Consider the following 15,117-nt stretch of genomic DNA (forward strand, 5'->3'; position numbering starts at 1 on the left):
TTGTCCTGTGAGGGACGTACACATATTGATCCGGAGCTTTATGCTCAACTTCTTTGTACCTTTGGCTTGAAAGAGGCCTGTATTTCTGGATTGATGTCATCTAACTTATTTTTATTAATTTTTTAAATCAAGGATTGTGAGCGTTTGGTGTATTTATAGAGTAGAAACTCCACTGGCTGCCATAATTTTTGATCAACCAACATGTCAACTGGACTATTCATCATCAGATTACTGCAGTAAACAGAAGTGCTGTTCTCATTGTATCAAGATTGGCAGCGGCCATTTTCACAGATATTGTACTATTATAGACTGCTTTTTGGCCACTTTTTTTAGATTATTGATCAATAATAGTGCCAGCTTGCCCAATTAGAAGTGGCTTTCCTCTTGTCAATTCCTAAATCCACTGAAAGGCTGGTCAACGGATGAGAAAAATATTATAATTACAATTTAAATGTTATATATATATAGTAGTTAGTAATGTAATCCTTTACATTACACATTTCAGGTAATATAATCAGACTACTTTTGATTACTTTTGACCCAAATTGTTTTTTACATTGATTTAAATAGGATAATCTTGTACCATATTGATATAAAAATACAAAGAGAAAGAAAACATATTTCAATTATTGTTATTACCAACATGAAGTGCATCAAACATTACATTACGTCAATGTTTCCCAAACTGGACTTCATGATGAAACTGCAGGGGGGTTGTGAGTTTAATGAAAAGCTAATGATTAATTGAATCATAAAAATGTAAAATGAAAATAAAGCTTTTTAAAATTACAACAATCAAAATAAAACACTTAATAAAAAACTTTAAATATTATGTTTAGTCTGCATCTGCATGTGAATATGTAATCAATAAAAAAAACTGTAGTCTGATTACAAGTATTTTACAACGTAATGTAATCTGGTTACATTTTCCAGATTACGATCATGTAATCCAGATTACATGTAATCATACATATAGATAGATAGATATCAGTTTTGTGTATGAAGTTGTCATCATTAAATTGCATTGTAAAATTGCGAATCCAAAATTTGCAGATCCCAATTCTGTTTCTTCATTTTCAATGAGCATAGAGCAGAAAGTTACATCCCATTCCCAACAATACGTATGTCAACAGTGTATACACAGGATGTGAAAAAAATCTAAAAATCATATCTGGTTCTTCATCCAATCAAAAGAATTGCATTCAGTTCCTTGTCAACTTCAGTAAGCATGAGCAAAAATATATGATGCTGATTCCGAGACATTGCTGTCATTAGTGACATATGATTACCATCAAGTTTAAAGTGGGGCATAAAAGACATAATTGGACGAGCTCTTGGAGGTTGTCTGTGTTAAAGGTAGCAGTCAGCTGACCTATTTATCTGTTTGTCTGTCAGATGTAATGAAGCTCTGTGTCTGTTGGTACCATATGAACCTCCCAGGCCGATTCGGAGCTTCTTTGGTGCCTACATCATCTATTTCTTAAGAAACCGCCAAGCATCCTTCCATATTTCTTTGTGTTGACGCTCCCTGTCTTTCCCAGGTGCCTTGTGGATGTGTATCGTGCTAAACCCCCACTGTAAGCTGGAACAGAAGGCCGCTTGGCTCAGGCAGCTCAAGAAGTGGAACAGTGTGGACGTGTGTCCCTTGGAGGACGGTAACCACGGCAACGAGCTGCCCAATTTAACCAATGCCTTGCCTCAGGGTGCACACGGCAACCAAGGTAAGCGTGTGTGTGTGTGTGTGAGTGTGTGTCATGGTGGTGGGGGCAGAAACGGGGTGTTTTAATCAACCGTGCCTCCATGCGCCCCTTTTATTAGGCTTTGTGTGACTAATGGAATGCCCCTAATAACAGCGGTTCAGTACTTCTTCCATGGCTTTTGTCCTTGCTGTGCTAATCATAACTCTGGGCGAAGGCGAGGGTTGGGGCGGGGGGGAAATAGCTCTATTGAAACTTTTCGATTAGTCAGGTCTTTTATACCGAGGCGACAACGTCTGCAGAGGTTTTATGATGTGTTTTGTTATAAATATTCATGCTCCAGACAGGTAATTGCAAAGAAATGACTTCCCCTTTTCCTAAGGCATGGGTATTTTGGGTATGAATGGGCTCTAGACTGGTTGGCACAGAGGTTGTATAGATTTAATTAGAGTTTTTTTTTTTGTCTGGGATGCACTAAGGCTGGGTGATATAGCAAATTTTTATGATATATTGTATGTTTTTGTTGACAATAAAACAATGAATCGATGAATTAATCAGTCCAGTGTGCTTTATATGCTGTTTAAATGTTATTAGACTGTTTGGGGTCAGTAATATTTGTATTTATTGTTGAAAGAATTTAATGTCTTTATTCAGCAAGGATGCATTAAATTGATCAAAAGTGACAGTGAAGGCATTTATGATGTTTCTATTTCAAATAAATGCTGTTATTTTGAACTTTCTATTCATCACAGAATCCTAAAAAATGTATTGCGGTTTATTTTAAACCGTTTTTTAGATTGGATATACCCTCATTGCATTGCTAACAGCCACTCATGTTGCCAGAAATCACCCATTTTTATTGAATACAATGATTTACAGGTGTGTCGTATACATGTGATATAAATCTGACATGTTCTCTCAGTAATTTCCTGTCCTTTTTCTGTTATCTGTATCATTAACAGTGCCAAAAAAGCTAAAAAATGGTAGCATTGTTACCCAATTATCTTTTCAGTGCTGTGTTCCTGTGCTCGGTGTCTCAGTATCTAATGGCCAGGTAACGGTTTCATGCAGCTATGCTCTTCACTAGAGCTGAATGTCCACTCATGCCCAGCAGAATACTGAAAAAATTTACACAGTTTCCACAAAAGTATGAAGCAGCACAACTGTTTCCAACATTGATAATAATCAGAAATGTGTCTTGAGCAGCAAATCAGCATATTAGAAGGTTTCTGAAGGATCATGTGACACTGAAGACTGGAGTAATGATGCTGAAAATACAGCTTTGCATCACAAGAATAAATTAAATTTTACAATATATATATAGCAGTTATTTTAAATTGTAATAGTATTTCACAGTTTTACTGTTTTAACTGTATTTTTTATCAAATAAATGCAGCCTTGTTGAGCAGAAGATACTGACCTCTGCATATAAGACCCCAAACTTTTCTGATTTAATGTCTGATTTAATGATTCATTTGTGTTATCACTCAAGAATGTTTATGGGAATCTCTGCGTGGCATTGTTTACTTTGTTTGTGCATATTGAATATTGTCAAAAGGCTTGATCTAATAATAATTATAGCTATATCACCCAGCCCAAGTAAAGCCACCTTGCAGCGGTCATGTCGGTATCTGTACCACCTGTGAATGACAGTTCAGCTCGCTGCTCTAATCTACGGACTTATTTCCGAAGGTTTTACTGTTTGCCCCTGACTGACAGGCCCCCGGGGGCCTTGCTCTCAGAGCTAGCATTGAGAATGACAGAGCAATTTCCTTTCCGCTTTCCCTGTCTCTCCTCCTCCTCTTCCTCCTCTTCTTCGTCCTCAGATTCGGGCACCCGGCCCCATCGGACGGTTTTCACACGAGCCATCGAGGCATGCGATCTCCACTGGCAAGACAGCCACTTACAGCACATTATCAACGACGACCTCTTCACCAACTACTGTTACCATGACAACACTGAAAATTCGCTCTTTGACTCTCGCGGCTGGCCCCTGTGGCACGGTGAGCGGCTCGACCAGAAAAAGACGTTTGCTTGACTCGCCTCTTTGTGTTATGCAGACTATAGCATTAAGGAAAAAAGCACAACAATGTTTAAGAAAAAAAAGCAATGAATAGCGGCTTTATAGGGAGCGAGAACAAGAGTTTCTAACAAAATGAAAGGCATTATTATTTTCTGTCTCGCTAGCCTTTTTGTGTGTGGGTGAATGTGTTTCTATTGTGCCCGTCTGAGGTTTATTAAAGGATTTTTTGGGGGGGTTTCTATCACAGAACACGTCCCTACGGCTTGTGCCAGAGTAGATGCACTGAGATCTCACGGTTACCCACGGGAAGCACTGCGATTGGCCATCGCCATCGTCAACACCCTGCGTCGGCAGCAACAGAAACAGCTAGAGGTCTTCCGAAACCACAAGAAAGGTGAGTTCAAAACTCAAATGGGCTGTATTGCTGGTCGAATTGGTTTCTTGCTGCTAAAAATGAATGTTTGGTAGGGGAAAGCATTTGATTATAAGTTGCATCAGTGCATGATCTTTACATTAGCGCCAATGGTGGCACGCTTTTCCATGCATCGTTTATTAATATGGTTGTATGTGGCAGGAGTCAATTCAAATAGAAAATTTTACAATATATATATAGCAGTTATTTTAAACTGTAATAGTATTTCACAGTTTTACTGTTTTAACTGTATTTTTTATCAAATAAATGCAGCCTTGTTGAGCAGAAGATACTGACCTCTGCATATAAGACCCCAAACTTTTCTGATTTAATGTCTGATTTAATGATTCATTTGTGTTATCACTCAAGAATGTTTATGGGAATCTCTGCGTGGCATTGTTTACTTTGTTTGTGCATATTGAATATTGTCAAAAGGCTTGATCTAATAATAATTATAGCTATATCACCCAGCCCAAGTAAAGCCACCTTGCAGCGGTCATGTCGGTATCTGTACCACCTGTGAATGACAGTTCAGCTCGCTGCTCTAATCTACGGACTTATTTCCGAAGGTTTTACTGTTTGCCCCTGACTGACAGGCCCCCGGGGGCCTTGCTCTCAGAGCTAGCATTGAGAATGACAGAGCAATTTCCTTTCCGCTTTCCCTGTCTCTCCTCCTCCTCTTCCTCCTCTTCTTCGTCCTCAGATTCGGGCACCCGGCCCCATCGGACGGTTTTCACACGAGCCATCGAGGCATGCGATCTCCACTGGCAAGACAGCCACTTACAGCACATTATCAACGACGACCTCTTCACCAACTACTGTTACCATGACAACACTGAAAATTCGCTCTTTGACTCTCGCGGCTGGCCCCTGTGGCACGGTGAGCGGCTCGACCAGAAAAAGACGTTTGCTTGACTCGCCTCTTTGTGTTATGCAGACTATAGCATTAAGGAAAAAAGCACAACAATGTTTAAGAAAAAAAAGCAATGAATAGCGGCTTTATAGGGAGCGAGAACAAGAGTTTCTAACAAAATGAAAGGTATTATTATTTTCTGTCTCGCTAGCCTTTTTGTGTGCGGGTGAATATGTTTCTATTGTGCCCGTCTGAGGTTTATTAAAGGATTTTTTGGGGGGGTTTCTATCACAGAACACGTCCCTACGGCTTGTGCCAGAGTAGATGCACTGAGATCTCACGGTTACCCACGGGAAGCACTGCGATTGGCCATCGCCATCATCAACACCCTGCGTCGGCTTACGTAAACCCGTAAGACCTTAGTTTATCTTCGGAACCCAAATTAAGATATTTTTGATGAAATCCGAGAAAACAAAACCTTGTTTCCAAGCAGAGGAATGCACACGCAAGCGTCGTGGTACTCTCTTGAAAAGTGACAGACACTGACAGGAAAGAGAAGAATTGTTGAATAAAGTCGTTATTTTTGTTTTCTTTGCGCACAAAAAGTATACTCGTCGCTTCATAAAATTACGGTTGAACCACTGATGTTACATGGACTATTTTAACGATATCCTTACTATGTTTCTGGGACTCTAACGTGGTAGTTCTCTTGCTGTCTATGCAAGGTCAAAAAGCTCTCAGATTCCATCAAAAATATCTTAATTTGTGTTCTGAAGAAGATGGAAAGTCTTACGGGTTTGGAACGACATGAGGCGAGTTATTAATGACAGAATTTTCATTTTTGGGTGAACTATCCCTTTAAAATAATAATGACATGAACGATCAGAAATCCAGGGTATTTTGATGTTTTTTTTTAAATATACATGGCCCGTTTGCTGTTTTAAGGGAGGGGTTTGCGCAAAAGTCCTTTTGTTTTTATCTAGCCAAATAGTTTCTGAAGCATGTCTTTAAATATCTGCTCTAGAATAGCACGTACTGTATACCAAGGGTGTCCAATTCTGCTCTCGGAGGGCTGCCTTCTTGCATAGTTTAGCTACAACCTGCTTCAACACACTTGACTGAAAATTTCTAGTAATCTTGAAGACCTTGATTAGCTGATTCAGTTGTTGTTGTAGAAGGTGTTGCTCTGGATGTTGGTACTGTATAAGCATGAAAAATACATAGTAAAATCTAGGGCTCTAGACATAAAGTTCGCATGTTGCTAAGCTAATCTATCTAGGGATCACAACATCATGGATGACTTCCCTGCAAAATTCGCCACACTGATGTTGAAGTTAGCTTAGGAACATTCCCAGTATTTGCTAATCCATTTCTAATGTTTCTGAATAATTTCTAGGGCATTGGTCGGGTGTTCGGGGTGGATGCTGGTCAGATGCGAAGGTAGGGCTTTGTTAGATGGTTTCTTACTTTGCAAGGCACTAGTACCACTAAGAATACCTTAGCAACTGACTCTTAACCACCTAGAACTGCCTAGCAATGTCGTAGAAACCATTCAGAACCTTAAGCAATGGATTAGCTGGCAAAGTTGTGAAGTTAACTTCAACATCATGGTGGCATGTTTTGCAGGGGCAAGAACCATTCTTGTTTTCTTCAGAAAACCTAGTTGTTTTCCTCTTTTAACAAAGTTTCAGACTCTGTTTCATTTCCCTCAGAGCGGTGTTCAAGCATGTGTAAAGGCGCTCAGTGGTGGACGAGGCTGTTTGTTTCACTCGCGGCTGGTGTTGGGAGTAAAACGAAACGGTCTTTGCCTACAGAGCCGCCTCTGAATGCCACTGGGTTGTTTTGAAAGAATGAAGAGAAACCGATAAAGTGACCCCGCTGTGTGGATTCCTCCACCCAGCATATGCCAAGAGCATGACGGGGGCACAATAAACAGGAAGGCATGCATTCTATTGGCTACAGGGTTTGGGGGAGTTCTGGCCAAATGTGAAAATCCATCAAAACAAGAGCGTTCTCCCACTGAGAGACATCCAGAGCACGTCACCCCCTTCCAGCACACGCTGTAATAGAGTTAGCATGCTCAGCTCTTGTGTGTGTGTGTGTGTGTGTGTGTGTGTGTGTGTGTGTGTGTGTGTGTGTTTTTTCAGTTAGTATCTTCAGCAAGACGTGACTGTAGCTCTGTTCCAAGCCCTAGTGAGCTGCCTTGCTGTCATAAACTGGCTACATAAGCAGATACTTACTAAGGTTCAGTTGAACAGAGTTTGACCAAACATTGTATTCTATATGGGAATATGTCCTGCATTTTATTTATTTTTTAATAAATAAATACATTTTTATAATTTAACCAAAACAAGGGATGTTATGAGGCAGCATGATCATGCCCCGCAAAAAAGGCAATCCCAGAATACTTTGCAACAATCTCTGTGGAGATCATGAATCCTTGATGGCTAATTATTCGAGATAAATACATGAATATTTAGTTATACTAATATATATAATTTAATGAAACTTTTGTGTGTAATGTATTTTTATTCTTACAGTTAACTTAGCAATATGCTAACTAGTCAATTTCCATGAGCTTCACATGAGGAGCGCTATTTGTGAGTTTCTGTCTATGTAGAGCATCACATTTGAGGTTTTATTTTGGTTGAGATGCTGCCTAGGTAGCTGCCTATGTAGGCAGCACGTATGCCTCTTATGAATGTTTATTTTGGTTAGTTTGTCTGTTTGTATGTCCAGTGCCGTGTGTAATTGTGAAGTGGCTTGTGGTCGCTGCCCTCTCAGTCGAAAATAATCTAATGACAGGGAAAGCTAAGCTCTCACATATGGCTTCTAGCATTGCAGTTTATATTGTAGGCAAGTGTGAAAAGGCCTGCATGCTTGAAAGTGGGAGTGTGGTTTTCATCTGGTTTGAGGATGAGGAGGGGGAGGATCTGTAAAACGTTCTGTGAGCAGATTACCCACAATGCAGCACTTGCCCCAGAAACACCACGGCCTGCTTTTTGTGCATTTCACCTGGAAATGGATAACGTTACTTGTTTCAGAGAAGATGTTATCCGTGTTCACTCTTGACCTGCAGTATGACCAAACTATGATGCTGGAAAGAAACCGATGGCGATATGCTTACAATACCATAGTGGTATTTGAAGTAGAATGCAAATACCGTTAAAGTTATGGTAGCACCACAGTACTTTGTGGTTTTGATGTGTCATGCAGAAGGGTATCTTGGGTGTGTGTGCATCACTTGGTTTTGTGGTGAAACATGAACCCCCAAAGGCGTTTATTTCTTACATACACACTCTTACACGCTGTTTGTACCCACAAATCTGTGCATTTCTAACCACATCTCACACCTTCAGGAGGGCATGTGCTGTATCTTCTGAAGTTGTACGACAGTTTTATTCAAGTCATTGTTCACACTTTTGCATTTTCAGACTTGCTGTTAATATTGGTGATGGAAATAACTAATGAAATGTAAGAAATTGCTTTCTCTAGGTTTCATCTACATCTTATGTGTCTGTATGTGCTGTTTTAAACATTTCACAAAAGTTTTACACCTTAATAAATTGAGTAGTGCTTATGAATGAAAATTAATAACTGTGTTCATTTAAATCAGTGTTTCACAAACTGATGAGTTGATGCAAAACTAATATTTAATTACATTTATAAAAGTGTCAACTTAAAATAAATCTGTAGTTTTAAATCATAATGAGAAAAAAAGTTTACTTTTATGTCATATGGCCATTAACCTACATTGAAGAACCATAAAAATGTGAACGTGTTAAATTTGTCATATTAACTTAAATCCGCAAATCCTAACATTAAATAATAGAAAAATAATGCAATGCAAATTTATACTGAAATTTGAAATGCAATGGTTTATTGAGCCTTTACACAACATCTGTAATTGATCATATTTGATAATCAGACTTTTATGGCTCATACAGTGTGATATCGTGAAAAATTGGAGCTTAAAGGGGAAAAAAACGACCTCAGTTTTATTCAAAGGCCCAAGCTGAGCAAAAGTGTGCAATTTGGTGCAGTTGTTAAAGGCCTTTTACTTGTTAAAAAAAGAGTAGTTCTAGTAGATTGTGTACAGCAGGTTTGATCATGTTGATCATTTAGAGGCCTTGCGTTTTAAATATGTATATATAAATATGCATATTCAATATGTAGTATAGTAGGCTTTATAGGGTTAAAATATCAGGGGGGGGGACTTAAAGTAAATATAAAAATTGGCTGACAAAACAATTTAGGAATCCCTGATTTAAATGGTAACTGCGATTGTTCCTGGATGTTTTTGTGTATCTGAACGGGTGTGTTGTTCTCTTGCAGGTGGGCCCTACAGTGGTTTGGGAGAGCTCATCTATAGAGAGAGCGTTCCGATGCACACGTTTGCCAAGTATCTCTTCACATGCCTCCTACCTCACGATGCCGAACTGGCGTACAAAATTGCACTGAGAGCAATGCGGTGAGTTTCCACAGGCCGCACGGGCGACACTCTGCTCCCAAATCCGTCACGTCCACCTACAGTAAAGAACACGCCCACGGCTGTGGCTTAGTTTCCCCTCGCATCTATTGTTTTTACCGTCTTCACTCACTCTGAGAAGGCACGGTTAAGTCTTCGCTGATTCTCAGATGTGTGTGTGTTGGGCGTGAGGTTATCTGGGGCTCCGTTTAATCAAAAGGCGCCTTTTGCTTGGAAAACTGCTAAATAATTCATGGCCACTGAAAATGAGTTTTTGAAAAAGTGTGAATAATAAATACGTGTCGTTGAGTCTAATTTGGGCTGCAGAGGTAACGCAGAGCGCTCTTTTCACCCCACACACCCCCTCGACTCCCTGTGTGCGTTTGTGGCCGTTTGTGTACGTGTGCCTGTTACAAACCCTGTGTGTGTGTTAGCGTCAATTTTACATTATCAGCAGCAGTTATTCATGCGCCTTTACAAAACCTGTTTAATACATATTTTGAATATTTAAATGAAGTCTTTGTCAGCATATACACACGCATACACAACACATTCATGAAACACAAGCAGAATGAAAATTGTTCAACTATTCTTGCATAAATTGACATTCGTTTCAAAGCAACAGTTTATGCTTAGCTTTACAAATGAACACCAAAATCAGTTCTGCCTGTTCTTATGCAAATTTTCGCGATTACTTAATTTTTAAAAATTGGAATCTTGCCAAAATTAAAAACATTTTTTTTAAGTTTTACGAAATAAGAAGCAAAATTTATTTTCTTGTAGTAATTCATTAAATTAAGCATAAATTGTAACTTTAAAACCGCTAATATGTACATTTAAGCAATTTTTTTTTTTTTTTTACCAAAACTTTACACAAAAATATGTACATTTACATAAAGCAGTTCTACTTGTTCTAATGTAAATTGTCACGTTCACTTAAATATGTATTTTTCCATCCAATTCGCAAATTTAAAATATGTGTAAAATTGGATTCTTATGTAAATTAATATATTTGTTTCAAAGCAACAGTGTTTAGTTTTACGAATTAACACAGAAATCACTTCTGCTTGTTCTTATATAAATTGTTGCATTCACCCAAGTATAGATGTTTCCATGCAATTTGCAAAATTAATATATAAATGCGCAAAATTGGAATCTTGTGTAAATTGGTATTTTTAATTCAAAGAAACAATTTACGATTTGTTTTATGAATTATTAACACTGAAATCAGTTCTGCTTCTTCTTATGTCAATTTTCACATTCGCTTCCATATGTATGTTTCCATTCAAGTTGCAAATTTAATATATGCGCAAAACTGGAGACACCCGTTTCAAAGCAACAGTATGTTTAGTTTTACGAATCAACACAGAAATCAGTTCTGCTTGTTCTTATATACATAAATATAGATGTTTCCATCCAGGTTGCAAATTTAATGTTTGTGCAAAATTGTAATCTTGAGTAAATCTTCCTTCCCATGTGTTCAAGCAAACAAAATTGTCACTTTCAGGCAAATTGGTGCAAAATAGAAATGCAAGTGAGAGGTGATAGTAGCGAGTGGATTTTAGTAACATGACCTCAAAAATCCATTGATGGAAACTGCTGTGAGCATTTATGCAAGAATGATTCTATGAATGATTTACAATGAAATTTGTGTGAGTGCCAATGTGCAACAGAAATTCATAAACCGTGTCCTAAATAGGTGTAATGCAATAATTTGTCCGTCCATACTGAAAGTGAAAATGTTGCGCACCGCTATCACAGCCAGTCTGAACGTATTTGATGTTTAAATGCAGTTAAGCGCAGTGGACTCGTGAGATTTCGCTGTGACCATCAGTGTTATCTTTGATTGTATGTTGCTTTATGGCTGGTTCTGGCAAGATTTCCAACTTCAGGCTGGTCCAACAGATTTATATCGACATCTTGTCACGGATTTCCTCTCATATGTTTTATTAATTTTAGTTTTTTGACCAACCTACATACACACAAAAAAGTCCTGTTACCAAATCTGTCTGGTATTGTATTATATTTTGATTGGATTGTGTTTACCGGGGCATTTGCAGCTCAGGATACACATATAAAGTCGATGGTATCAAACAAAAATCCACCTAAATTTAGCCAGCGCAGGAGCTTCGGGCTCAGTATTGACTTTCTCTATAAAAAGACCGTGGCTTCCAAATAACTGCTCTCCATGGCATTGGCTCAGACGAGGGCTGATCTCCTCATAATACAATTCCCTTTGTAGATAGCTTGGTAATTAGCTCCATGCCATTAAATATAGAATTATAGTATAGTAATTATAATAATATATATATATATATATATATATTGTATATTGTCCACATGTAATGATTAGTTTAAACTGATTCACAAATATTTTAATGAATCTATACCTGAGATTCATTTATTTATTTATTTTCTTGTACAGTCTGTGATTACAGCAGACCACTCATAGTAAATAAATGGGAGAAATCATGGTTGTTGGAATGGAAGTATCGTCTTTCATGCACATTAGTTGGAAAAGCCTGAAAAATACAGTTTTAGGCTAAATATGCAACATTTACTTATACCACTGTTGTGTTTTATTGATGATTGACTGTACTCCTCCACAGGTTGTGGTTTGGAAAATAACACTAGTGTTGATCTGTATGTCTTTTTTTGTTTGCAGGTTACCAGTGTTGGAATCCATGGCTCCTTCGGGCGACATGTCCCGGCCTCACCATATAGTATCAGTCGTCCCCAATCGTTACCCGCGATGGTTCACCCTCAGCCACATCGAGTCCCAGCAGTGCGAGCTGGCCTCCACCATGCTCACTGCAGCCAAAGGTTAGACCGTCGCATTGGCCAGCGTGCGACATGTCCCGGCCTCACCATATAGTATCAGTCGTCCCCAATCGTTACCCGCGATGGTTCACCCTCAGCCACATCGAGTCCCAGCAGTGCGAGCTGGCCTCCACCATGCTCACTGCAGCCAAAGGTTAGACCGTCGCATTGGCCAGCGCGTCCATCACTCATGCGCAGGCTGCTATTACTGTGACAACAGCGCTGTTTGCTTAATGGCAGGCCTGTGTACCACATTTCCGCTAGCAGACTGCAAAACAACGAGCCCGACCATAAAATCAAACCTGTATTCGTCTCCTCAGTTTGGAGAAACAACACGCTTGGAGAAGTTACAAATCTGCAGCACTATTTTTAAGATCTAATCGCACCGCAGTGCAGAGAAGCTGAAATCAGAGGAAATCAACATGCTGGCGATAAATAGAAATCCTGTCCCAGAACTGAGCATTTGATGGTTTTCTCAGCGTCTTGCATCATGTCGGGCGTCTGGCACTAGTGCTGACTCACGGCTCATTGTGTAGCTGTGTGTGTGTGTTTGTGTGTGTGCGTGCGTGCGATGCAGTGCTGTAGACGGGCAAAAGGGTTTCTGAGTGCTTGATGTTTCTCCAAGGTCACTGGTGCCTGTTTGCAGTGTTTACAACAATGGCCAGTCATGTCAAAATTTCCATCACTTGTGTGAATCCATCACACATAATGAATGCATAAATAATATATTAATTATTATTAACAATTTATATATATATATATATATAAGTATATTTTACATATTATATGTGACCCTGGACCACAAAACCAGTCTTAAGTCGCGGTATTTTTTTGTAGCAATAGCCAAAAATACATTGTATGGGTCAAAATTATAGATTTTTCTTTTATGCCAAAAATAATTAGGACATTAAGTAACTACTGTAAATATATCAAAACTTAATTTTTGATTAGTAATATGCATTGCAACCAATATTTAGATTTTTTTGCACCCTCAGATTCCTGATTTTCAAATAGTTGTGTGTCGGCCAAATATTGTCCTATCCTAACAAACCATACATCAATGGAAAGCTTATTTATTCAGCTTTCAGATAACAAAATTAGTTTTAAGATCAATTATAAATGAAAAGTTGTCCTTTTATGATTGCTTGGACAAAATGCTGTACATTTCTTTGTGAAACTGAAATAACTAGATTGAAATTTTAAAACAAATAAATCTCTTCATATAAACAAACTAAGGCTTTGTCTGTGCTCTTTCCATTCAAAATTAGAGGCAACCACTGCACTTTATTCATGATCCAAACAAAGATGCTGAATAAATTTTTTTAAAAAGGCAAGAAATTTTTAATCTAAATTAAAATTTGAAGCTAAAACAGAATGGTCTGACTTAAGCTTTGTGAAACCATATTACATAAAACATCTGCACAAAACAAAAACAGCAGACGGGCTGAATGAGAACACAAATTCACTCTCTGACAGCAGGTGGCGCTTGGGGAACAGCAGCAATATAGCGTTTCCTTGGTTACCGCTGTAAACAAAGCAGCACTGCACTAATAAACACTCAACTGGATTATACAGAGGCAAAATGACAATACCATCTAAACTTTTCTAAAGACAGTCAGATACATTCATACAGACAGAGAGATACAGTGGGGCAAAAAAGTATTTAGTCAGCCACCAATTGTGCAAGTTCTCCCACTTAAAAAGATGAGAGAGGCCTGTAATTTTCATCATAGGTATACCTCAACTATGAGAGAAAAAAGGAGAAAAAAAAATCCAGAAAATCACATTGTAGGATTTTTAAAGAATTTATTTGCAAATTATGGTGGAAAACAAGTATTTGGTCAATAACAAAATTTCATCTCAATACTTTGTTATATACACTTTGTTGGCAATGACAGAGGTCAAACATTTTCTGTAAGTCTTCACAAGGTTTTCACACACGGTTGCTGGTATTTTGGCCCATTCCTCAAGAGCAGTAATGTTTTGGGGCTGTCGCTGGGCAACACGGATTTTCAACTCCCTCCAAAGATTTTCTATGGGGTTGAGATCTGGAGACTGGCTAGGCCACTCCAGGACCTTGAAATGCTTCTTACGAAGCCACTCCTTCGTTGCCCGGGCAGTGTGTTTGGGATCATTGTCATGCTGAAAGACCCAGCCACGTTTCATCTTCAATGCCCTTGCTGATGGAAGGAGGTTTTCACTCAAAATCTCACAATACATGGCCCCATTCATTCTTTCGTTTACACGGATCAGTCGTCCTGGTCCCTTTGCAGAAAAACAGCCCCAAAGCATGATGTTTCCACCCCCATGCTTCACAGTAGGTATGGTGTTCTTTGGATGCAACTCAGCATTCTTTCTCCTCCAAACACGACAAGTTGAGTTTTTACCAAAAAGTTATATTTTGGTTTCATCTGACCATATGACATTCTCCCAATCCTCTTCTGGATCATCCAAATGCTCTCTAGCAAACTTCAGACGGGCCTGGACATGTACTGGCTTAAGCAGGGGGACACATCTGGCACTGCAGGATTTGAGTCCCTGGCAGCGCAGTGTGTTACTGATGGTAGCCTTTGTTACTTTGGTCCCAGCTCTCTGCAGGTCATTCACTAGGTCCCCCCGTGTGGTTCTGGGATTTTTGCTCACAGTTCTTGTGATAATTTTGACCCCACGGGGTGAGATCTTGCATGGAGCCCCAGATCGAGGGAGATTATCAGTGGTCTTGTATGTCTTCCATTTTCTAATAATTGCTCCCACAGTTGATTTCTTCACACCAAGCTGCTAACCTATTGCAGATTCAGTCTTCCCAGCCTGGTGCAAGTCTACAATTTTGTTTCTGGTGTCTTT

At 38.9% G+C, this 15,117-nt stretch overlaps 1 protein-coding gene across 1 annotated transcript in view; it reads left to right on the top strand.

The window, feature by feature from the left end:
- The window catches only part of LOC107589000 (zinc finger SWIM domain-containing protein 6-like), a 105,823-nt gene that overhangs the window by 82,233 nt on the left and 8,473 nt on the right, over nt 1-15,117 (top strand). The window contains exons 5-10 of the mRNA XM_016277295.1: nt 1,542-1,721; nt 3,524-3,700; nt 3,968-4,114; nt 4,836-5,012; nt 9,321-9,456; nt 12,119-12,276. Coding sequence (XP_016132781.1) covers nt 1,542-1,721; nt 3,524-3,700; nt 3,968-4,114; nt 4,836-5,012; nt 9,321-9,456; nt 12,119-12,276 — 975 coding nt within the window. The remainder of the gene's footprint in view (nt 1-1,541; nt 1,722-3,523; nt 3,701-3,967; nt 4,115-4,835; nt 5,013-9,320; nt 9,457-12,118; nt 12,277-15,117) is intronic.

The sequence above is a fragment of the Sinocyclocheilus grahami genome, unplaced genomic scaffold (genome assembly GCF_001515645.1).
Source record: "Sinocyclocheilus grahami isolate Dianchi unplaced genomic scaffold, SAMN03320097.WGS_v1.1 scaffold110.1, whole genome shotgun sequence".
In the NCBI taxonomy this organism is placed as follows: Eukaryota; Metazoa; Chordata; class Actinopteri; order Cypriniformes; family Cyprinidae; genus Sinocyclocheilus; species Sinocyclocheilus grahami.